The sequence below is a fragment of the Petromyzon marinus genome, chromosome 4 (assembly GCF_048934315.1).
Source record: "Petromyzon marinus isolate PM22_M1 ecotype Great Lakes invasive population chromosome 4, UKy_Petmar_22M1.pri1.0, whole genome shotgun sequence".
Classification (NCBI taxonomy): Eukaryota; Metazoa; Chordata; class Hyperoartia; order Petromyzontiformes; family Petromyzontidae; genus Petromyzon; species Petromyzon marinus.
In genome coordinates, this window is record NC_133670.1 from 8601792 (window position 1) to 8628630 (window position 26839).

Here is a 26839-nt window from a genome sequence, read left to right on the forward strand (position 1 = left end):
AAAGACGAATATTCACACGCTCCATTACATGCACGAATCATGAGCATAACCGTTTTTTTTATTTTCAAATCACTGAAGCGACACATCATTGCATGTGCAGTGATCAGACGATGCATTGCCTTGGAACGTTCTTTCACGGGGCAGCCTTTTAACGTTGAACTTTATTCGCACTGTACGTAGCCAACCGTGCTAATTGGAGATGCGGGGGAAGGAAAATAAACTAATCACAAAAAAATCAGTTCTGAAGCGATGAGTTTCAATCTAGATTTAAAAGTGCATATATCGTGGCCTCCTAGTATCAGGAAGAGCGTTCCAGACGGCCACAGACGCGCACATGCCTGGGCTCAAGTATATGGCGAGCTGCCACTGCACTATTGCCTTACCTTCTGCCACACACATCCTGTAGGGACCACACATAAGCCACTACTACCTTTATTTAGGAATAACAATGACACCACGAAAAAGTCCAAGATTTAAATAGTTACATTTTATTTCTATCGTAGCAGTTTTCTGTACAGCGCTGATAAAACTCTATGAAAACAAACACAAATGTTTCCTTTACACCATTGCTAAAAGATGACCCCAAAACAGATCATTAGGACACTGTACACATTAATCCAGAATATAATTACAAGGCCATACACATAAAAAAAAATACACGCAGTGTTAGGCGGTTAACAAAAGTAAATGGTAGGGAAACCAAATTGGTATGCGTTTTTGTGAAAGATTATGTTGATCCTACGCGTATTACAAACACACAATTACATTGCTAATGTTTTGACACAGTTCAATGGATGTGTAATTATGAAGACGTTACTGCATTCACAATGAATAGTACTGTTGGCTTTAATGCAGTGTAGTGTGCAAGTCTTTTTTTATCACGAGGTGCATGCAAAACAAACGAAAAATGCTAAGACAGCCAAATTGTTGGTACGTACGTGGCACCAACGCATTGATCCAGCACAAAACGACACCAACGTGGAAATAACATCTCCCGACAGATTGATTCAGGCATTTTCTCAAAGACATTCACCAACAAGCAAATCAAAGGTGGCTCCAGTGTTCACGTGTCCTGACAAATTCTGACATAAAGTGCATACAGATTCAAAATGTAAAGTGTGGTTGGGCTGTTTTGTTGGCAACTTTCTGGCCCTTCACACCTCCCAGCGCACATGCCAGATTGAATTGTTGGATTGGGAAAACAAAGAAGGATTTAGAGTTAGTGCATTGGCCTCTTTTAATGGTGCGTTCAAAACAATAAATTCGAGTTGCTTCAAACAGCTGCATAAGATTATAAAAAAAAATGAATACAAAATTACACGATGACGTTTTTCTTTCCTCTCTGCAATGAAAATAATCTTAAGTCTAAGTAAGTTGCCTTTTGTCAAGATTGGACATCTTGTTTCATGATAATCATATACCCATTGTGCTATGTGCATTAAGCCATAAAGCGAGCATGTTGCATTTGTGTACCTTCTACCAACGGCAAAGCCACTTATCATATGGAAAGCAAAGAACTTAGCATCAACACCGGAGGCCTTTGCCCGATATGTTTCTTGGGTCTATTTTATACAACCACAAGGATGCGCACACATATCAGCTATGCAAAATATAAAGCAGTTCACTCGGTGCATATGTGCAAAGCTATCATCAGATCTGAAGTATAAAACCAAACATGTGTATGTTGATTATAAAGCATAATGATTGACAGCAGACGAGGCCGAGGCAACGAAATTCAATGTGCACGAGAATGTGCTTTAAACTCAGGTTGAAGGCTGGGTTTTGAATCCAGGATCTCACTCGTACTAGACCAGGAGCCGGACTTAAGAATAGCATTAGCTCATGAACCAGTAAAAGACCAGGGGACTGTGCTTGTATGCCGACAGAAATTATATAAGGCCGTCTTTGTCATTAACATGGCCTGAAATCAGGAAAATACATGATTGGCCAACTTTTTGGATAATAGCCTTAATTCAGAGTATTCAAGGACAAAAAGATTGACTTATTATCGTTGGTACCTTGAAAAAACTACCAAATATTAAGATTACATTAAAACAAATGTTAGTAGACACATTAAAGGATTTTCATTCGCAGACATTAAGTATTAATTTCCGTTCAATCTGATATTGGCAAAATATTCAAATTTAAATTCAAAACATGTGATGTCACAACTTTACCACATCGAGGTATTTTTTTTCTTTGGCTGCTCTGAAGCCCCAATACCTGCAATATTAATATATTTAATATATATGTCATTGTTGTAAAGCAGTGTCAACATGAAGTTGATTTATGTTAAACTACCTTTTAAAAATAAAATTATAAGCTTGCACAAATACGAATCTCAAGCTTGGATGAAAGCTCATCAACATTTCAAAATTAATAAAGCTTGTGGTGCATTTAACTTTTTTTAATTAGCGTAGATGTTTTTTTTCTTCTAATTTTGTGTCATTGCTGTATGTCATAGGTGAAGAGTAAGACATGGCCATTGTGTTCCAAACAATGGCTCACCTGGCAGGATACAACATTATTTGACTTTATTCTTACATTTATCAAACAAACAATTAGTGCACTTTTTAGCGTAAACGTGCCCCTCCCCCTCTCCCTGTCAACTTATATAGACCGTGGCACGTTTGTAACATGTTATGGGTTCACTATGCATGGCTGGAAAACAAACTGGCTTGGGCCCGACGAGATTCTCCCAGTGCCTGTTTCCACAGGTCAGAATATCTAATTACATTGGAGGAATCCGATTAGCTATGAAGCTCTTTTTGACAGATGTCCAGTTGGGGTGGGTAAAAACGTTACATAATAAGGGAGTGTAGCTAGACAAATTGATTATCACAACTCTCGACAAACCACAGCCTACAATTCATGTTGTTAATGGACACAGGCAACAACCACATATATGTCTCATGACAGGAAAACTTTGCATGTGCCAACACCTCATACTTTCTTGTGCTTTGAAGCTGTATGTTCAACTTACGCTCAGTTTGTTAGAACTGCGATATGGCAATTGACAATGTACAGTCTTTTATTTCAGCACTTAATGTGGGCAGTGTCAGGCAAGAACATTTTAAAGCTATGATACAAAACAATGCTGGCACCTGAGCGACTGTTTAAAGAGAGATGGGAAATTGCAGTGGCTGAAAAACATATTTTTGGCCACCAATATCATTTAGAATTGATTCAATAAAGATATGAGTATTTGAGAGCTCCCAATAGATAATAGTAATCTGCTAAGTGTCTGGTAGGCAACATTAACAGAAAAATCGAAAATTGGTTACAATGTATTTGCGCAATGTATTTTAAGTTGAATAATTGTACATGTCAATACATCAAAATACAAACATGATGATGACGACGACGATAATAAACACAATATTAACAAATTACACAAACGGATATACCTAGTGGTTCTTTTAAAAAACAAGAGAAACCTCTACAACACTCAAAACAATTACTCGTCAAACTTTGTTCGTTGAAAAATCAACCGCATGATATAAGGTCAGTAGTTGATCGACTCTGCATTGCAAGTCCTTTTGGCAAGAATACAGACAAGTGGCATGCAGCACCCTTCTCTACACCTCCACAGTGACGGAGGCATGCCTGAATTGATACATTTCCTACACTACTTGTCAAAGTGGCCTCACACAGGGGTTTTTGGTAACATCTTTCACAGCACACCAACCTAGGCTCACCTAACAAGCCCTCGATAATGATTGAGAAGCAATGGTTTTAATGACCTTTTATCCACCTTCTGAGCAAGCCTATTTCACAGACTATTACTTTAACATAAACAAGATTGTCATTTTTTTTAACTATTGCTCAAAAAGTGAACAAATCGTTCAAGGGTATTTAATGCTCCCGTATATCCTAGGTTAACGTTTATATTAGTAATGACCGTAATCAGTTATATACGAGCACACAGAGGTTTAAACAAAACTCAGACACCACACTAGAGACTCTCTGAATGACACAAACATAAGCGCACAAACACACACACACACCTACCTATAAACACTGACACCTCAACGCAAACCGTTTCACCTACAGAGAAGGGGTGACCTACTGCCACAAGAAGTACAGCAAAGCAGAAATGAAAACTGAACAATATCCACATTGGTGTAATCCAACAGCAACACATACAGCTCACATATCAAAACTCACCAGTCCCCTCATTTTGGCAAGTAAGTGCATTGAAAGCTGCAACCTCCAAACAGAAAATTAAAGTAAAAACTGTACGATCGAAAATAAAACCCCAAGTGTTTCTCCTGTCAGACCGTATTCAATCCAAAAGCACACGTACTTAAATTATAGCCTCTTTGACACCCATGCATTAAGATACGATGTTCGATGGTCATCATGAACAAACTTTGAACAGGGCTGTGGCTTTGTAAACACGAATGGGTCCATTTGTATGTTCGACAACCTCTGCCAACAATTTCATGCACTTTGAAAATGTAGAGATAAAATGCAACGCAAACCTTTTAAGTGTTTTAACAATATCCAGTTGAAAATACAAGTTCGTTGGGTCTTACAATAAGTTATTTTGTGTAGAAGAATCCCAAAGCATAAACACGGATCCAGAAAAATAGTTCCACGTGCCTTTCATCTATGACAAGCCCCTTTTAGGTACACACGATGCATATATACAAATGTATCAATGATCAGGCATGTTGCAGTGTTGATAACTCGTACATTTTAAGGTTATTCTGATTTCTAAATTTACATGCTCAGGACACATTTCAGAATGTCATTTAATACGTCGGGAACTGTCAGATTCAAAAAAGAAAACTTAAGCGATTTAAAATGTTGAGTATCTCGGGTCATGAATTTTAATCGCATTTAACACTTGAAGGACGTTTAGTTTCTTTAGAGTTATATACAATTGAGCCACAATCGCTTAAAATTTGTATACATCGGACGAGCAGTTTTATTGAAACACGAGAGCTCGACGACGTGATTTTGCGTGGCACTGACGAAACGCGGTTTGGCTTCATAACGCACTCTCGCGCTTACTCACAAACATATCACCAGCGAAGCATGGCACCGTTATGAAATTATTTGTTTAGACATCGCTGTACATGGCGTTGACCAAGTTATTTTTTCTTCAGAATACAAAATAAATAGGCCAAATATTTGCTCCGGTGTCAATCACACACCTTCAATATCCCTGCGGAAATGCACTGCAAGTCGTTATACCACAGACGATAGGTTATTTTAACAAAATATAAAAAAATAATTTCTCGTTTAAACGAACTTTATTCAAATATGATTGTTTTTTTAATAGAAGCATTAAATTTACCATTCATATTAATGTGAAAAGGCCAGGATTGCAAAGATGAAGTGTGTGATGAAGCTACAATGCTTATGCAATATGCAGGCCTTGTTGACGCATTTTTACATTCAGCTTTACCTGGAACTCACCTTGTGGACGCTTACAGGAGAAGACATCGAACGGCTACAATATAAAATAGACAGGTAGTTAGATCAGTGGCGCTGCGCCTGGACAGACGAGTAGTGCAAACACAGTCGAGGGCTACACGCCAAAGACGGTGGTGAACTCGGACAGTATGAACTCCACGATCTGGTTCTGGTAGACAAGGTGGAAGGCCATACTGCTGCTCTCATTCTCGGGCCGCAGGAGCGTGGGCCCGAACACGATGGCCACGCTCTGCGTCGTCATTCGATTGGCGTCGCCGCACGCGATCACCCTGGGAGGCACAAAAAAATACGGCCAGAGCGCACTCAGGAAACGCCGCTGAGGAGGAGGAGGCGGCTCTCGAGCGGAATCGGAACCTGCGCCGCACCCGTCGGAATGCAATGTCAAAAAAAACCCCACTTCAAAGAGCTAAAGAGCTGGTGGTGGTGCCTGTACCATCGGCGCTTTGATGGGTATATCGTTATCATGTAGGCACATGAATAAACACGCACAACTTACTTTTTCAGGTGCTCAAACAGGGCTCTCATGGTGTCTTTATTTGGCTTGGGGAGTTTTTGCACTTGCTCCTTAATCTTGGTCAACTTCTCCCTGCTGTCTTGGAGCTCTGGGGGATATAAACAAAGGAAAAATATGAAAGGCGAGTGGCTCGGGGATTATGCAGTGCCCATGTCAGAACGAGCTAGTATCGGTTAGTCCCTAGGTTATAATTGCCAGGCCTCTAGCATGAAAAATAACAGGGGTTTTTTTGCATAGCGAGCTTGTCTCAGCCCCATAAAAATAAATTGTATACATTCGACTTTGCACTGCAACTGAAGTACTTCTGTGGTCGTGACAGGAGGGTAATTCTAAAGTAATTGATAGAATCCTTGTTATTTTCTTTGAACCTATCTACGTGACTTTACCGAAAAACCTAAAGAATAGAATAGAATCCTTGTCCCCCGATGTTTTTTTTTCTTTCAGAAAACATGTTACAATAACGAACAACCTTTTGTCAACCCACTATTCCATTCAGGCCTCCCCTAACCATGTGAGTCATGTTGTTATATGTTTAGTCATACTTTACCATGCTGGTCAGTGTAGGTAGGTAAAGGAAGAGGATCAGGACTGGTCCATATATAATTCGCCACTGATGTTAGCCAGGGACCAAACGCAGGCCAGCTGGGTTCATAAGTACAGTGTACTAACAACTGCACCGTTCCATCCCTGATATTCATAAAAATATATTCACAATGTTTATAGAATTTCAGTGATATCTTATGTCAAAATATTGCGTTACGAAGGTCCATTTTTCCAAAACGTTGCCTGTTACATATGTATTATTTTAAGGAAGTGTTATTGTCATGTCATTATGTAAGGGCACAGCTTAATATATTGACATTTGTAGTTCATAAAATGGTTTGTTCGATGCCATGTTGAAGAGAATGGAAATAGTCTCAGTGTCAACAACAATATATTCAGTAGACGACTTTAGAGCAATCATTTTATGCTTCAAGTAACATAACATTTTCAACAGGAAAATACAAGAGTCAACAAAGTACCCGTTGACTCTGCCAATTATTAAACACGAAACCCGGTTTGGAGTAACAACTATGTAAACTCATTCAGGCATGCATTATATGCAGTGGCAAACATTGAAAAATTTCATTTCCAAATTAGCTTCAACTTGGTGAAGCTTTCGATAAATTACGGGTCTGAATATTTATCAACAGCTTAACTTAGCTAGTTTCATTTTTTGTTCGTTTCTTGTAATATGTATTAGAGGAAATAATGTGTACATTTTGGGGATTGGCGGGTTTCAAATAGTTATTGATTAAGCTGGATAGAGTAAAACAACATGAAGTCAGACTGAAACCAGAATTTGAAATGAGCCAGAAAGGCTAAATAAATAAATACTGTACATGCAAACTTTTTATTATTACCACCGAAGCACTGTTGGCGTGCTAATTAAGCAGCACGTGCTCGGAGACGGTGGAAAGCTCGATGCTTATCTTGTGTCGAAAGCTCTAGATGCACTTCTTATATGGTGAGGAAGTCTACTATGCTATTACTGACCGTTACAAGAAATACAATTGATGTGCATGTGCACTAGCAATTCTAAGCCTATATTTACTTAACTGTTGTATGTAATTCATTAAGCCCATGCACTTGGATGGGCCCACGTGTTCTCTTTGTAGCAGTCGGTGCTCTCATTAAATTTTACAAAAAACTGAGTAACATTTCCAAGCTCGTCAGAAAACATCACCAGCCTTCCACATCCGATGACCTGAGCTCTTCGCGTCCGCTTCATGGCGACGGTAAGCGACTCGAATGAAACAATAATTTAATAATGATTTACTTATTCTCTGGGTCTGTCGGTAAAGTCACGTAGATAGAACAATAAAATAATAAAAATTAATAAAAAAATAATAAAAATAATAATAATAATAAAATATCACGATGCTTTAATCGCAACACAAGCAGTCGTCACCTGATGACGATTGCTTGTGTTGCGTGATATTTTTTTATTATATTTTTTTAATCACTTTATTTTCATTTTTATCATTTTATTATTCTATCGACGTGACTTTACCGAAAGACCCATTGAATATGAATTCCTGCAGTCACGAAAGCTTTCAGTCAAGATTTAATGATTTACCTGTCTCTATATCCAGCAGAGCCCCATTGAGTGGAAGGACTATTTTTCAAGAAGGGTCCATGACTGACAGGGCGTGCGCAAAAATTGGTCCAGAAGTGAATTCACAAAAGGCCATGAATTAATTGATTATTATTTCTGTACAAATAGAATAATAAGGTATACAGCAACTAAATCACACACAGTCACTCTGGCACTGTGAACATTTTCAGATATTCATTTTCAAAGAGACATCTCGTGAATTAATTTTGAGTGTTATCCCCTCTCATATGCATGGGTTCTACAGAGACACATTGTATTTCTCCAATCCAAATAACATTTTTCGAAAAAGGAATTAGAGAGATAATCCCGAATAGGACAGTCTTTAGACCCAACTAGGTTTTCCTGCATGAAGGATATGATGATTATTATATTGCTATTATAAAGGATATGGTAATGTATGATGAACTTCTTTCGCACCATATATAGCCAACCGTGCTAATCGGAGGTGCGGGGGAAGGACAACACACTTATTAAAGTACACAGCTCCAGTGGTTTCCTAACATGGGAAGGAAGAGCATTCCAGACGGCCGCATAAGTGCATCCGAAAGCACACGATGCGGTTATCGTCTTTGTTCAAAGGTTAGCCAAAAGCAGCTGCGAGGATGACCGGAGTTTGCGTGATGGTTTATGCTCCTTGACGAGATCATCAAGGCAAGGTGCATTTGAGGCGAGCACTTTGCGTGTAATGAATGCGACCTTCGGAGATGCTTTTGAAAATGGAAATATGACCAGCAGTTAAAATTTGCTGAAAGGCCGGGAATGACGTATTTGTTTCGGGAGGTGGTAATTGTAATGAACGTGCAGGTGCCGTGTCGCATACTTATGGCACTAATGAAGGGATCAAACTGGTTGAATGGGAAGAGGGGCTCAGGCAGCTCCCGGAAGAACATCTTGAGGGCTCCGGTGATGACGTGGATGTCTTCCCAGTGGCTCTCATCCAAGCTCACCTTCTCTTCTGCAAAGCACAAGAACAGAGAATGGCTTGGAACTTGGCACATAACGCCCTGGTCATATTGGGGGAATACAGTGGAGAGGAGCTAAGCGAGCAGTTGGTAGTGAACCTAAGTTCACCACCAGTGATGGACTGGGACAAAAAATCAGCCCAGGAATTTGCAAACACACCGGCCCAAATTGCCATGGGATCTCATTGGTCCATTTGGGTTGGCCCAAAAAACAAATGGACCGGTAAGGAATAATTTTTGGGGCTGCCAAATAGTGCTAATTTTTTTACACAGACCGGCCCATCAGCACTCGGTTTTGAATAGGCCCACCGGACAATAGCCCTGACTGCCCTATGTCCAGTCCGGGCCTGCTCACCACCAACCACCATGAGAAACGTCTGACAGTATTGCTAAGCGGACTCCCCACATCATATATTCACCTCCCTGCTCACCAATACATCTTGCATTTAAAAAACAACACCGCTTTTTAAGAATGTCCTTCGCAAAAGCTGAATTGGTTATTAATCATACGTTCATATTGTATGGCATTTGAAGGCTATGGGGAACACACATTATTCAAAATGCAGGGTGAACTAAATATAAACAAGACTTTTCAGATTGCAGTCAATTTACATGACTGATAAAGCCCACGCTTATTTTTTCTGTAATGTTTTCATAACGTAAGTAGATCATTCAAAGGATTTAATATCTGGTAATGGTGCATTTAATTAAATGCTTTATTCATCACTACTTTGCAGGCACTTACAGCAGCTGACATTAAAAAAGCCTTTTGTGTAATCCAGTGGAAAAACAGCTTTATGTGCAAATAAAATTACTTCATACACAGCTGATCCAATCACTATTAACTGCAACAGGCAACTTCTTAAACCTGGAACGATTTGTGACCCAGTTACATAGGCCTGTAATCCGCATTGTTAATTTCCTTGTATATTATAGCTAAAGGCCGTTCAGGATTGATTTAAGGTTTACCCTCGTGTGGCATGTAATTCGCGAGTTGGCATCGCCATCTGTCATCGCTTACCATGATCCACAAGGAAGCGCAGCTTCTGTATCGTGGCCAAGTTCCCGCTAACCCGGTAGATTCCATCTATGCATAGCCCTGAAAAGAAAAAAAACACAGAAATGTCAAAGCTTTCAAATTGCATTGTACGGGTATGGTTATTGAACATCAGCCCACCACTACACTATAAACGGCACTTGAAAACTTTTTTGTATTATTTTTACTAGGCAAGGGCTGCTGAGGTATATAGCTCTTTCTCAGAAGAGACTTGGCCACAAACGATTGCTAAATGAAGTGGCTTGTCACGTGGACATTTAAGGCAGCCGAATACTCTCGATGCATGTTTCGAAATGTGGAGGGAAAAACTGGAGGACTCGGAGAAAAATCTGCACAACTGCAGGGAAAACATGCAAACTCAAAATATACAAGTGTCAGGGTCAACATAGAACCCACGACCTCCTGTATACCAGAGGAGGTAGTAAACATCTCGCCATTGTGGGGAGAAGTTTGCTTCGGATTGCGCCGGTGAATAGGAGATGAACACGCTATGCATCTGTGTTTCCACCATTGAAAGGACGCAATCCTAGACTGTGACCGATTCCATTGGTTCTGCTGTGTAAATGATGCTGATTTTTCTAATAATCCGGGTTACCAATTCATTTTATTTTTAAATAGATTTATTTGAATAAAAAATTGTAAAATCGGATGAAAATGTAGAGGGCCTTTAAAAATACTTAGCCTACTTGTGAAAAGGATAAACACATGTGTATGTCCTTTATATTTTGGCAAATGAATGTATTTATAACACCGTGAAAATTTTCTAGCGAAAATAAGCTACATGTCAGATTCCATACGACCTACAGGTTACGACTGTAAAATAATGGGAGAATCCTGGTGAATGTTAATGATAAACAATTCTGTATTGGAAAATGATAAGTTGCCCGATCCATGCAAATACTATACTTTTGGAAAAAGTCAAGATCGTTAATCCTACTTTTAATTGGAAACTCAGTGACAAACAATGCATAAAGCTGCCTTCATCATTGATTAATGGAAAAAACATGTGTTGCAGCATAATTTGACGTGCCAAAATGACTACCACATTCCTGTAATTTATATACAATTTCTAAAGCACATCAAAGATTAAGTGTGTGTTAAACGTAATGTTCATTTCATACGCGAATAATATATATTTCTTTATTTCCACATACATTTGAAGCTGAACTTGAGCCTTCATATAACGCATAAATGTAAAGTAATTTCCATCAGGCAATATTTCAATGACTTGAATATACGAAATAACTTAGTTGCTGCAACATGCAGATCTACCAGTCACAAGTGTGGTCTATTATATCAATTTTCCATAGGTGTTCATGGCACAGATTAGTGTAAAGAAAACAATCAATCAGAGTATGGATTCCTGCAGTCACGAAAGCTTCAAATCAAGATTAAAACAAGCAAAATACGCAGTTCGATGCGTACTGACTTGCACCGCTGATTTTGTGATGTCAAAAGAAGTTAAAACATTTCAGAATGTGCACATTGGCAGTCTGATAACATGCACTGGGCAGTGGGTCCATAAACAGTCCTGACAGAACTGGTTTAACAACCGTCAACAAAGGGTTCTCGTCTGTTACCCAATGGCCACAATTAGTTCACTATATGCCGAGATAAAAACTAGTCATCGGAATTAGTTTGTTTATGCAACTCTCATCTGGTCTCTCTATTTAAGCACTATTAAGAAGGCCAATTTCCCAAAATGGCAATTGTTTTTTTTGTTCCTAAGGCAATGGTGTTAGTGAAGAATGTGTTGAGTGTTTTGTTAATTGTGCTTGTGCACCACTGGCGATGCAACGTCGCCAAATAAATCAACAAAAGCTGTGCGACTAAACAGAATGTACCAATTGTTTAACCAATGCATCACAATTAAACGCTATAGAAGTAATTTAAGTGTAAGCTATTTTTATTCTGTTACGAAAAAAAATAAAAGCAAGTCATCATGCAAGACTTAAACACACTTATTCACCCTTGGGAGAAGTAAGTGAAGTTCTTAAAACCGTACATAAGGGGGTGCTATTAAACTGTGGAATTGCACAGCAATCACCCAATATGTCGTGAGACTCGACGAGTCCTTCCAGGGCAAAAAAACGCGTAATAAATAATAATAAAAACTCCATTCACAACAACCTTCATGATTGCAAAAACCGGTCATGCCAGCATAGTGCGTAGAGATCCCACTGCCCCGTGCTAGTTACCAGACTGCCAATGCACACATTCTGAAATGTTTGAACTCATTTTTACAAAGCCAATCAGTGGTGGAATCGGCACACATCTAACCGTGTATTTTGATTGTTTTGCGCACTTTAGTCATGGAACCGAGATATCACGGAATGTCTATAGACTATTGAAAGAATAATATATACTTGAAAACAAACACCGTGAAATTTAACAAGAAGAAAACCCATATGTCTAATTGTACGAAGGCTGAACCGATACAAATTAATTGTTTTATTACATCGTAACTTGCGGATGCAAAGCATGGGTAATTAATGCATCCGTTGTGGCCGAAACGTTGTGAGAATTTTATTGTGTTATTTTATTATTTTATTCTCATTCTACGTGGTGACTTTATCGAAAGAACCAAAGAAGATGAATCCTTGCAGTCACAAAAGCTTTAAATCGAAGGATATGTAGCGTTATTCCAAATAAAAATGGATTCAGTGCATTAAAATGCATTTATATTAAAATAAATTAAGGGCACGTGCATCATTATCCTGTTTGGTGGGGATACGTGTTTTTGGAAGAATGTGGAGTTTACCCATCCAACTGATCTGCCAAACAAACAAATATTCTGTAAATAAACAGCACTTATTTTAATGACGTGACTGAAATCCCAGCATAAACATAAATTGTACCAAACCATTTAATCTTGCATTAATTATATTATCTTTATATTCTTTGGGTCTTTCGGTAAAGTTACGCGACTTTGCCGAAAGACCCAAAGAATATGAATTCCTGCAGTCACGAAAGCTTTAGGTCAAGATCTATTCTCTTTGTTTTAAATAACATAATGACCAATTACACATCAGTATGGAACTCTTGAAATACATAAGGTGCATATTCAGGAAGGGTATTTTTTAAGAAGGCGAAACGGTCAAACGCTGTTTACCTCTTTTGTCAACAGTCTCGATGCTGAGTTGGACAAACTTGGGCACGGTGGTGTTTTCCCGTTCACACAGCATTGCCAATGGACAGCCAAACACTTGCTCTGCGTCAAAGGAGAAACCAAGCAGCAAAACCATCAGCGATGTCACCTTGCCAATTGACCTCGGCCACCACACAGTGATGGAGGTGGTGGCTGCGATGTGACAACGCGCGCATCTCACAGGGCGCGACGAACAGAACTCTCACCTTTGATGAGGCCTTTGTCTCTCAGTGACTGGATTGGTGGCCTCTTCGGAAAGAATTTCATCAATTTCCTTTTGGCTTTCTTTTTGTCCGTGCTTTCCACCACTGCTGGTTTACCGACTGCTAGCGAACAAAGGAGAGGGGAAACACGTGTACATTCGAAATAAAACTAGTCATTATCATGTTTTATTCACTGCAGGATGACGGCCTCCCCATGTCATCGTCACGTCTCATGCTCCTGCATGCGCTAATTTAATCGCAACACTTACACGCTGGTTATCCTCTTGAGCAAAACTATACTTTGGCTGAAATTCCACGGCCAAACGCATCCACCGTCCAACATTAAATTCTTAACGGTCAATGCGACGTCTCTGAATAAAAGTCGACAAGTGAACAATGCAATTGCTCAAGGCAGATGTAAGAGTAAAGTGTAGTATCTCATGTCGTCCTCTTATCACCTCACCTATTATTTAGGGGAAAAGGTAATATTTCTTGTTATCTGCAGTCCAGATGATTTACAATGAATGAACAATATTATTAACAGGATTTAAATACAGATATTCATTGGTACCATATGATAGTGCCACAACACCCAGTAGGCAGAGAGAGGCAATATCAGGGTCAACGAGCACAGCACTAACCCCATGGCCTCTTGGAATCCTTGGACTTTTCCCGCAGAGGTGACTCGCTGCTCTCCTCTTCTCCGCCGCTGCCGTCGACCTCGTCAAAGTTTCCACCAAATTTCACCACACTGAGGAACACCTCATCCCGGTTTCCTGGCTCACTGCTCTGGAGTGAACACGTGCAACAGTCGTTTATAAGACACGGCCAGTAAAGTTAATGAGATTTTCATTTGAAGTCTCTATGAATGAGCCGTGTCAACGACACATTAAGCCATCTTATACAAGGGAATGTCCCTTCGGTAAAGCTGAATGGTGGTGACACAAAACTAGGATTTCAATGACACTGCCATGCAGAAAAATTGGTGGCCAACACCTCAAACATTTCACAAATGAGGAGTGTCTTGGAAAAAAACTTGGCAATCCACATATATATGCAAACATGATATCGGTGAGCCATGCTGACAATCCACTTTTGATAGTTGTTTTTGTAGTATTACCCTACAGATGGCCAAACAATGACCGCATTCATTCATTTACTTTAGCCATTTAATCCATCTACCCTCAACATAACACTACTTTCTGGACAATGAGCTCTTGTGTGCTACAAAGTCTTTCCAGAACACTGCTCAAATGATATCACCGCATGACACAATTTCCAATGCAATGATGTAATCGCTCAAACACATTGGTTGTAAAAAGTGTAAAACTGAAACTGGTGTAGGTAGAATCATGTAGTGATAATGACAAAGTTACAAGGTCTTTCTCATAACAATCTTACCTCAGGTAAACACTATCATACACTGCTGTCAATACACAGCTTTGTGAAAACCTGTAACACTGCACAATCCGAGCTGAGTGTGTGTGTGTGTATATATGCAATGGCACTCTATGCAGCTCTACAATGAAATTGTGATATTTTAAATATTAATTAGAAGTGTATACAAGTGAGGTGTCCACGTTATTTCAGGCGTCAGAGCGTTAAACAAGCACTGCTGAAATTCTACATTAAAATCTCAGCAGAGCCCCGCAAATAGTCCAAGGCTGGAAAAACCCGATGAGCTATCAAGCTCTCCCTCATCGGTGTCGAGCCCAAGATGGAGCCCAAGATGGGGGTCGGCATTATGTATGTATGTATGTTTCACAGCGTACGTAGCCAACCGGACTAATCGCCAGGTAAAATTAGTTGGTCTGAGCCTGGTTAATAATCGATGAACAAAAAATACAAAGCAAAAAGACATTAAATTTGGGTTTGACAATATGGTCAAATTGCGGCTGTGAAAAAAACAATGGTTTGACCAACATTTAATACGTACTCTGTGCAGATTATAATTAAACGGTGTGCCTCTTGTGAGATTCTCTGTCAAAGGGCGACGCATTCCTATGCTGAAAAATTTCCGAATTGACATTTCTTCTCGACAGGATGCTGTTCGTACAGTTGGAATATAATTGTGGATGTTTTTTTTAAGTGTCCACCACCTCAAACATTATTAGAACTGTTCAATACCGTGTGGCCCGCAGTTGTACATTTTTTTTTTTACCTTGCGTTGCACATGTTAAGAAAAAAAATGTCAACAGAAAATATGGAAAGGGTATTTACAGGTCTTCTGCATTGCTGATAGACCTTCAAAGCAAGTGCTGTATCAATAGCAATAATAAGTATATGCTTTGGCGGCAACAGCGTCAGCAACATCAAAAATATTTGTCGAATGATGCAACGGAGGATGTTGCGGAGCAATTGGTTTGAGAAAATCAGGACACTAAGAGATCTGTGTAGAGAACACTCGGCATTTCTGCAGCTACATCTCAATGCAATCAATGACACAAAATGAATGCAAGTGGCCAAGTGGCAGGCTGTGGGCACCGACCAGTTTCTGTATGACGCTCCTTATGGCTTGAAACCACTCGTTGATAATGGTATCATTATCCGATTGCAGAAGGAACTCATGATGCCCCGTCCCTGTTTGGATCTATGGAAAAGCATAACAAGAGAATTGCCGGTTTACGACAATACGACCTCTATAAAGTGTCACAACGCCAACATAACAATCGAAGTTTGCAACAGAATTTCAAAACCGGACCACGAAGCGCCATTTGTTCCGTAAAGACCCGGCCTCGTTTCTTTCCTTCCGTGGAGAAGCCAGTTGCCATTGCTGCGTCAGGATGCGACCAGGAGCACGAGATGCGTAGTCAATACGGTGACCCCGAGGTGCAACGTCACCAAGCTGGGTGGGGTGCAGCACCAAGCCAGCTGTCGTGAAACCCCGATGCCTATTTAGTGCCCGAGGCTCAGCTCGACGGCAACTGGGTTCCACCCACAAACCTGAAAGACATTCTTCTTGCTCGACTTGTCCCGGGCCCACTCCACGTGGGCTCCACGTAGCTCCACCGAGCCCTCGGGCTTGCTCTGTGCCGAGCCCGTTTTCTGGAAAACAGAAATAGTCCACGACGCGCGTTACGGACGGCAGTGTGGCAATACAAAAAAAGTAATGTTGTGCGTAGTTAAATTATCCTATTAAGTTGTGATATGCCATCTGCCCTTGATTATACCCCTCGTATACGGATTGTGATTCTATTATATTCTTGGTTCTCTCGGTAAAGTCACGGGACTTTACCGAGAGAACCAAGAATATGAATCACTGCAGTCACGAAAGCTTTAAAACAAAATTTATTATTGTATTGTTAAGTGGCACACAATGTCCAAGATAATAATTTATATTCCCAAGCGATACACGCTTATTATCGCTTAAGGAAGTATTCCTAGCAGAGTAAAATAATGTTGATTGATATTATTTCATTATTTTGACCGAGAGACATCGATGTTCAAACATTATTAAGGCAACAAGGGCCAATGTTATATATTTATTTTACAAATAGTTATTTTAGGTGGTTATGGTGATTTTCATAAGGGTGGACAAGACCGAGTTTTATTTACCAAGTATGTAGAGAACAACGCATTAAAGAGAAGCACACACGTTTACCACGAGTATCAAGTTGCCTCGCACGAGTAATAAGCAGCACTAACGGTAACAGGGGCATAAATCCACACTTATGGGCGACACAACAGGGTTAATATCGCTGCAGTCAATTAAAATTAAATGCACATATCCACACTTGCTAGGTTTGAACTACGTCCGTTTTAATGTGCGCAGGGTTAATTAAATTTGTGAGCATGGTCGTATATCCAATTATAAATGCAGAACAAAACTCAAGGTGTGTGGGAGTCACATTTATTTAATTCAATAGCAATGGTCTCGGGTAAAAAAACTACGTTGGTAATTACAAACTTTCACGTCATACGTCACAGTTTTTTGCATATTTTTTCCCCCTTCTCAAAAGCAAAATCTCTACATATAGTTTATGTGATTGAAATAATCAATAATTGCAATTACTTCTCAATCAGCATAACATGCATGTTCAGCTGCAAACCCTTGTCGCCAGCCAGATGCACTAAGATGCTAAAGATTAATTGATTCACTGTGAACTTAACAAAACTACGCTCTCAGTAGTATTATGCACACTCTGCAAGCTGTTTAATGCAAGCATGTTACTTGTGAAAATAAACCATCAGGGCAATATTAAAAATGTTACAATTCACAAAAAGGTGCAGGATGGTTTACTTCCATTTGCAGGGTCCTACATTGAGGCGTAGCCAATATTGTCTCAGCGTACACATACACACCTACACCACATTGACACTGCACCTCAAGCAGATGCCTATGATTCTTCATCAGGATGCAATGCAAGATGACAACTGGATATTGCCAGCGACCCCATACGTCACGTGATGCAGCCACACTAAATTTTCCATTGAGTCAAACATAAGCAAGGCTGCATTTCTGCTTCAATCTTGCAATTTATCCACAGTAGAGATTTTATTGTATATTTGTGGCACAAAAACATGTCTAAATGCATTCCTTTCAATGGAAAGGATCCACACCAAGGGATAGACTGCCATCTTTTGCAAGAGATCGGCATCAAAGATGATACACTCTGCATGGCCAATTAATAAATATCCCACGGCTTTAAAAACGCCAAAGGAATCAGCCTCAGGTTTTGCAGTCGTATTTATGATGGTAATTCGGCAATTGGTCACCAATCATGTGCACAGACGACAGTTCAACCACACAAAATATCGTGTAAAAGTGCGCTTCACGCGCGCCAGTTATACAATTATTTTCAGTAAATTGCAGTGGGAGAATTGTAGGCATTCTGTAAGCAAGACACGTTTCTATGCGTTAACGCGACATCACAACCCTGCATTATCGGCCTCTTTTGAAAGTGCAAATTGTGCTCGAGTGTGGTAGGAACCACTTGGAATGTGCAGATGTTTTACAAAAAAGAATGTGTTCTTAGGCACAATGTTTAGAGAGAAATAAATTATACTCAAGAGGAAGAATATAAAACAAGTAGCAATGTGTACATTCGCTTGCGCATGCTTGTACCTTGTATTATGTTTTAATAACAATATAGCCGAATGTGGCTTGCTGCTACAGTGCAAAAGTAAAACTCTTGACAATGAGGATGAGCCGATGAAGGATCGAAAACACACATGACAGTAAAGCAAAGACATGAAGCCCATAATACACTGTTAAAAAAAAACCTCTGTAATTGTGCATCATACACTTCAATACATCTCCTTTTACAGCGGAATCTATGGCCACTATTGATAACATTAGAAAAATATGCTGTACACAATGGTATGGAACGCACCGATTTTTCGATGTCTGTTTTTTGTTGTTACGTTTCACGTGCATTGTTTATATTCTCATGGCGTTCATTCTACCTGCGTCATGAGGAGGTCATTCTCATCGGCTTCTGGAAAATTGTTTGTTTAACTGCCCTAAATGTTGTCGTGCCTAGTCCACTTTGGGTCCTCTGAGCTGACATGGCTCGTTTCCACGTAACTGCCCCTTAGTGCAATGCAGCAGGACAAAACTATCCGTGATACAACACTGAACCGATTACAATAGCGATACCAATATAGAGGCGCTTAGTTGCTTGGCGTTTACTCAAAATACTTGTCAGAGTTATAGCTGCATGTGCCGGTGTTCTATTACGGGTGACATATGGATGCACAGACAAAAAAGGCCGATATCAAGCAGTAAGCGGAGCAGCATAAGCAGCCAACAACATCGGCTGATTGCATGTACGTTAGTAAGATAGTAGAAATAGTTTTACGATTAAAACACGTTTGAAAGGTTAACAGATCCTATTCAACAGTGCTCAGCCACACAGTATGGATGGCGAAGCGAGTGAAAACGCGAGTCTATGTTTTACACGAGTGACAGCTCGACGAATCTTTGTCGAGCCCTTCCAAGCGGCGACCAGGCTCAGTAGCATGTTGGACACCACACTCTGCCGGGTAGAGAGACCGAGACCAATAGGAGTAAGGTTACAGTAGAAGATGCAGAAGGAATAGCGGAAGCAAATTGTGGAATAAACCGGGTCGCTAGATTTCATCGTTCGAAATAAATTCATTCGACTGCACGTTATGTGTGTCAATTCTAGATTTATGTGTGTCGGCAAGGCTTTTAGGTGAAGAGTTTAAAAAAGCTGTTATTCTCATTAACTTCACATCACATGGTGGGAGGACAGAAGTGCTGCTCTAAACTCCTCCAAAGCACCTTTACCACACAGACCCTATCCCCTTCCATTAACCACACAGACCCTATCCCCTTCCATTTACCACACAGACCCTATCCCCTTCCATTAACCACACAGACCCTATCCCCTTCCATTTACCACACAGACCCTATCCCCTTCCATTTACCACACATACCCTATCCCCTTCCATTTACCACACACACCCTATCCCCTCCCCCAATTAACCACACACCTTATCCCCTTCCATTTACCACACAGACCCTATCCCCTTCCCTTTACCACACACACCCTATCCCCTCCTCCAATTAACCACACACCTTATCCCCTTCCATTAACCACACACACCCTATCCCCTTCCCTTTACCACACACACCCTATCCCCTCCCCCCATTAACCACACACACCCTATCCCCTCCCCCCATTAACCACACACACCCTATCCCCTCCCCCAATTAACCACACACACCCTATCCTCTCCCTTAACCACACACATCCAATCCCCTCCCTGAAACGGCACCACCTGCCTACATTTGCATGTTGCAGAGAAAGTAAAACAGAGGTCCTTCTTTTTAAAACTTTTGAAAGAAGAGGTTGCAAACCATATGCATTTGCGGTCACAAAAAATATTTTCCTGCTGCATAGCAGGGTATTTGAGTAACATGAAACGCAAACAGGGCCAAAACCGAATGGCTGGCGGGTTGTGAGCACAGGAGGGAGCTGTTCATGGAAAAAAAGGGATTATGCAAATTTTCAAAAGCAGAACCATTGCTTTTGCTGTTGAAATGCTGCGTTTTTAGATATGTGATTTGGATAATGATCATGTCACCACCAGACCTAATTAAAAGCCTGCTCCCAGACAGAAATCCTGTCTGTTAATTCCAAACAGTAACTTTCAGCGACGTAAAAAGAAAAAAACAGATTTCTGCTAGAAATGGAGACCAGGTTTATTCTCATGTTTCCCCAACATGGTCTCACTAACCTACTTTTGAAAGTCACTCTGGTCTTGACACACAAATCCTTAGGCTTGGTTTATTGAATTGAAAACGCCCATCCCTGAGAGAACGCTAAAATAAAATTGTGCCCGATGATCAGTCAGCGATAAGACTTACCCAACTGGCAGCAGTTTGTGCTTTGGGCTCCTTGTGGAAAACCAGACTGCTTCCACTCAGCACCACCCACGAGGGAGCCCAATTCTTCCTGAAAAATCACATTTATGGTCACTGTCAGTACAATAGCATTCAGTATTGAGTACATCATAGCATTGCACTAGTCAAGAATTTGCCCCCACCAATGTATCAGTCGACGTAAATAGTATATATCTCCACATAAGCCCGTACATATCAGATTATTTATCATTATCAGAAACTATATTTATCCTGGAGAAATCTGATAAGCTATGAAGTTATTTTTACAGATGTCCAGGAGGCACGGGTCAGAAAGCTACAATAACAAACAATACAAAAAAACTATAGGATTGAAAAGTATCGGAAAGGTATGCAAATCACTAAAAATAAATAGATAAAAACTAACTTATTTTTTTATTTAACCAGGTAAAGCCCACTGAGTTATTAGTTATTTTTTAGAAGCATCCTGGCCACAAATAATAGTTCAACGAAGTGGCTTATCATGTGATCATTTATATCAGCCAAATAATCAAATACAGTTAAGGCACCAGCCATTGACTGGTGTCACCTCTTTTAAATACAATGATATAAAAATCCATAACGAACATGACAGTTTATTAACATTTCATGCCAGTGATAATAATGTTGAGTTGAACCACAGTAATTTCATACAAATCGTCAAGCTGCATAGTACAATAAGAGCTATTGATAAGTGATGCTAACAATCCATTCCATACACATCTTTGTGACAAAATAATGAGATCCACGTGTTTCATAAGATTTTTGCAATTTAATTCACAATTGTAACATTCCGTGTTCATGTCAGTCATTTTTTATTTACTGATTTAAAGCATGAAGTGCCTGAATGTGGAGTATTTTTTCTATAGAACACTCGAGGTGGTAGTGCCAATCGTGTTTCAGGCAAGGGGTTGACCTTAAAAAAAACAAATAAAGTTGTTTTAAATACTTTCAGGGACATACCACAATTGAACAAGAAGACATAGCTCTCTGCATATAAGTTTTAGAGTTCAAACATTTGCTCATCTGTTGTTGAAACGAGTTATTATTCTCAAGAAGGATTTCACGCTTAAAACAGACGTGACTCAAAGAGATCGGTATGTCTGTTTGTTTAGACACAACAGTTATGTAAAACGCTCAAAACATGTTTGTGTATTAAGAAATTATTATATATGTGCAATCAAATGAGTGAGTGGTTTTTGGAAGAGACATTACATCAAAAGTCTGAAACTTCAAATGGAATTTAGGTCCCGCAGTAATGAGATACAGAGAACACTTGCTCTATACATGAGAATTTACACTTTTCTTCATTATGTAAAAACAAATTACATAAGCGACTTACCTAAAATACCGATTAAAACAATCACATTAACTAATGCAAAATACAGAAAAAAACCAGTGTCTCCATGTGTTCACAATTACTCTTCTTTGTTGGCAGCCCACAGCAAGTGGTGAAAAACTGACATTCCTCTGGCATGGCACAGTCCATCCAAAGGCAACCACAGCTGGCTCAAAGGTGCTCGTTTGACCCACCCTGCCACATTTAAAATGGGCGACCATGTGTCCGTGGATGGAGCAGTGCTGCAGCTGGTTAGCGCACTGCGCTATTAACCCACCCCGATTCCCAGCTGCAACTGACAGCAGTAGCAATTGGTATCTGAACCAACCTGTGCTGACCAGTGTGGTTGAAGTATGGCCCATAAACCCCCGGTGACCGACAGGGCATAGGGAGGACTTTATCCATCAGTGGATTGACAAAGAGCTGTCAATTATTATTAAATTTTTACTATAAATGTTCATTCTTCATTAAGGCCTGCAGTGTGTCAGCATTTGTCTTATGCCCATGTACCTACCAATAGAGATGTTCTAGTATTGAACATGCAGTGGATAGTATAGTCCAATCAAAACACCGAATACATATTTCATTTGGTTCATTATTCATCTATTCTGAGATGACACACTCAGTCAATCAACCAAAGGCACCTGAATCTGTTATGTGACCTGCCAGTGAGCCATCAACACTTCACATGGCCTCAAATTACACTTAGCATGCCTAAAGCCCCGTGGTGATGTCACTACCACTTAGTGGGGAACGACAGTTGTTGTACAAACTTCACAATACATACGAATAATTCACATCTCACAAGCTAGCGTGTCAGCAAGAACCAAGTGTAACAACCCAGTACGAACCTGAGCTTCTTGCCAGCCTCCATTATCTTGGTCTTGTTGAGCATTCCAGCTTTGTCCAAGGGCTGCAAGATCACAACAACTTGGTAATTATGATTGAAACAACTAGTAAATAACTTATATATTAATTTAATTTATATATAACTTGCACCAAAAAAAGTATAATTCCAATGAAAAAAACACAATATAATGGACCTCTTAAAAAATGTGATTCTTTATTAACACTGCATATATATGGAAATAAAGTTTGGAAATATTCTCAGCTGTAGTTATCCACAACATTTAATCATTAATGTACACCTTTTTGTTGTAATTGAAATAAAAGGACCACATTAACACTCTCGATGCAAATATATTGCATGCAAATGCTGGTCATGTAATTTTTCCCACATCATCTTTAAAATCCGACATGATTAACACCGAAACCACTGCTGAAGAAAAGTGATTCATCTATTTCAAAACCAGACATTTCTATCTTTTGAAAAAACGTTGCTTCAAATTGCCAAAGAGGCAGCTGAGAGAATACCATCCCATTGCACCAGAGGCACGCATACCAGGCCTGATTAGGAAAATAAATCCTCCGATGGTTGACGGTCTTGGGTAACTTCACAGTACACCAAACATGAGAGCCGACAGATAGGATTACACACACAGTGGATGTTGTTCTTTGGGTAAACCAGCATTTGAGGCTGATTCACTTTCAGAATGCATACATTCACTGGGTCGGTCATAGGATTTTGTGTGAAGTCAATGAATTACGTCATTTGTTTGTGGCCCTGGCCAATGAATAGATCATTTTAAAAAGAACACATGTATTTTTTAATCAATAAAATAAAATGTTGGTGGTTATAGAAATGCAATCCGTTTTCATACGAGAGCAAAAGATTTTAGTTTGAGGTCTTTTGGTTGTAGAGTCCATTGAGATAGAGGCATACAAAGTCTCGACCAACGCTTAACAGGTGTACCTGTGAAGGAGAAACTAAATGCTTACGAAGTGTAGACGCTGCATGAAACAAACACGCATTTATTTTTTTACAAACGCAATGGGCATGTGATGGAGGCGGCAGTTTGCAATGCACTCTAACGTAACAATAGCATGAACACAAAGTGAACCTGAGCTTCAAATAAAACATGAGAGAATATAATGATAATAATAAAAAACAGCACTGCATTTCAATTTATGGAAAGCCAAACTAATTTAACGTACTTTTCAGGTTGAAGCAGTTTCAGAGAATGATAAAGCAAGGTGCACTTTCTCGACTTTGACAAATGCTATTCCTCAATTGGTTATGCAACTCTCCATACAGTGGCGCTTACTGGTGACAGTGGATTTACAGTTGCTGGTGCAGCCTTGTCCGACAAGTCGTGATCTGAAAGTGTCCTTTTGTGCGGTGTAATCTGCCAAAACACAAATACAAACACAAGGATCCCCTGTTTTAGCCTTACAGACCAGAGGGCATAGTAAATCTGACAACAACAGCTGCCATTCGCCACTAAGTGGCGGTGATGTCACCACATTACTTGTGCCAGGCTAGGTGCACTTTTGAGTTCCACGGGAAGTGTTGAAGGCTCGCTGACTGGAGGTCACGGGACAGACCCAGGTGCCGTGGATTGACTGACCAAGATGACTGGCAGATGAACCACCTGTGCTCCCTACTGTGCCAACAGTTGGCACGGTAGTTGGAAAGGCTGACATCAGACACAAGTGCGCGCACAGACGCACACAGACACGAGCGAGTGGGCCTGGTCAACACCATACGCGTCTGCGCTCGTCTCGACAGTGCAGATGTTCACTCAATGCAAAAGGCATTCATTTCAGGCCGAGTCAATCTAGAGGAAGCCCAGGACCGGTTCACGTACCATTATTATTACTGGTGTTGTGCAAGGTAAAGAATCACCTAAGTGTGGAGGAATTGTATGGCACTGGATGAACCATTACCCTTCATCGTCCTCCCAAACATAATAGAGACAACCCCCCCTCTCTCTCTTGCGTATCGTCATACAGATAATTGCAGATTGTTGCGGCAAGTGCTTTAAAGCAAGTACCTTTTAAAACAGGCACATCGTACAACAGGGTGTTGTGGCTAGCAGCACGCCTGGTAGCATCTATCTCCCCTAGTGCTAATGTGTGTTTTATATATATATAGAATACGAGATAATAGTTTAAGGCTGAATCAACCAAGAGGCAGCCCAGGACCAGTTCATACATCACAACTCACTGATGTAAGCCATGGTGGGGAATCAAACTCAGATTGCTGGATTCATAGCACAGTGCACAAATGACTTACGCCACAGATCCCCACACACACAGAAGAGAATACATTTTCCACTCAATATCTTTCTGGTGCCATTCAACTATTGTCATATTTTTTATTGTGTTTTATTGCAATACTTTGAAATTAAATTAGTTACCACTCATTGCATCGGAAAGTATCATTGGCACTGATTAAATTACAGTACTTAAATGAAAACGCCCTTCAAATCATGTTTATTGTGTTTCACGAGTATGTGACACCTTAAACACATTACATTTACACTTTTGCTTTTTCCCCCCATGAATAAATGCTGCATCACTTCCATCATATATCACGCGAGATCAGTGCGTATGGGAAGATGCATCATTTTTGTAGCATATTTCCCTCCGCTTTTACACTTGCTTGGTAAAATGGTCTTTAAATCAGCAGCATGGACATGCAGGCAGGAAATGTGGCAGTTACTCTCAAAATGACATGAAGGTCAAGGAGATTTAGAAGCCTCCAACGACTCTGGATAACTGATGAATTTTAAACAGTTTTGAAGTGGTTACACGCTGTGGAGAAATGCATAAAGCAACGCTGTCATTTTAAAAGCAATGAGGGGGCTGTGTAATAAAACAAAAGTTCACAAAATAAATACCCACCTATGCTTGTTAAACAATATTACATGCCCTTTACCACCTGAACCGCTTGGACTCTTTATAGTTATTGAATAATTGTTTGTTATGCCCTGCTTACTCCTGCGAGAGAAAACAAAACCAGCTTTGAGTGGTGAAACTATATTCATTGAAAGCCACTACATAACGTACATAACACATTAAAAGTGCACTGTTGAGTTAATCGGTTCGCATCTCATTTGGTTTGCTTTATTACACGTCTCGCTTGAAGGTTTGGGCACTATGGGCTAATGGCATTTATGAAGTGCTTTTAGCTTTTCACAAACATTATCTAACATTCAGCAGAGCAACAGATACATTTTCATGATCACTGGCTTGAAACTGTTCCGTGTGACTGGATTTTGACCACCTTTCAAATGGAAATAAGTTGATCATTTTTAAGAATCACTCCAAGAGATGCACGTGGCTCAGTTAAGAATATTTTAATATTTATATATCTGCAAAATTCCAATGGCCAATGCATTCTCACAAAGGTTAATACAATAGTAAAATAACTTGGCATAATGTGGGGATAATGTAGCATTTATATGATATTTAATCGTAGAACAGCACATAAAATTTCTACACCAACAGATCGAGCCACGAGTCAATTCAGCCCAAAATCTACCCTCTGGGACTGGTAAAATAAGAACCACTTTGTAGGAAGTCAACAATGGTTACCATCTCGATAGTACTGTTAGTTGAGGTGAGCATCAGCTAATTTTCACTCAAGTAAAAGGGACACATTAACTTTACAATATATTGTAGATAGCAATTTAACATTATTGATGAACACTTCAAATCCTTTGCTTCAGTGACTATCATTGACAGACATATTAACCCCCTTGCATTTACTTTGGATTGTGAGTCAAGAGTCTACCAGTG

At 39.9% G+C, this 26839-nt stretch overlaps 1 protein-coding gene across 2 annotated transcripts in view; it reads right to left on the reverse strand.

The window, feature by feature from the left end:
• Nucleotides 1–467: 467 nt before the first annotated feature.
• Nucleotides 468–26839, reverse strand: part of LOC116938779 (rho GTPase-activating protein 12-like) — an 86539-nt gene continuing 60167 nt past the window's right edge. The window contains exons 7-18 of one of the 2 annotated variants that reach the window (XM_032946394.2): nt 24361–24441; nt 23047–23108; nt 20824–20911; nt 16431–16532; nt 15976–16077; nt 14129–14276; nt 13491–13607; nt 13249–13347; nt 10101–10178; nt 8938–9072; nt 5942–6047; nt 468–5714 (exon numbers count right to left, since the gene is read on the reverse strand). In XM_032946394.2, coding sequence (XP_032802285.2) covers nt 5540–5714; nt 5942–6047; nt 8938–9072; nt 10101–10178; nt 13249–13347; nt 13491–13607; nt 14129–14276; nt 15976–16077; nt 16431–16532; nt 20824–20911; nt 23047–23108; nt 24361–24441 — 1293 coding nt within the window. In that variant the 3' untranslated portion in view covers nt 468–5539. Of the gene's footprint in view, nt 5715–5941; nt 6048–8937; nt 9073–10100; nt 10179–13248; nt 13348–13490; nt 13611–14128; nt 14277–15975; nt 16078–16430; nt 16533–20823; nt 20912–23046; nt 23109–24360; nt 24442–26839 lie in introns of both variants that reach the window. The other variant, XM_032946393.2, reaches the window with a different exon arrangement.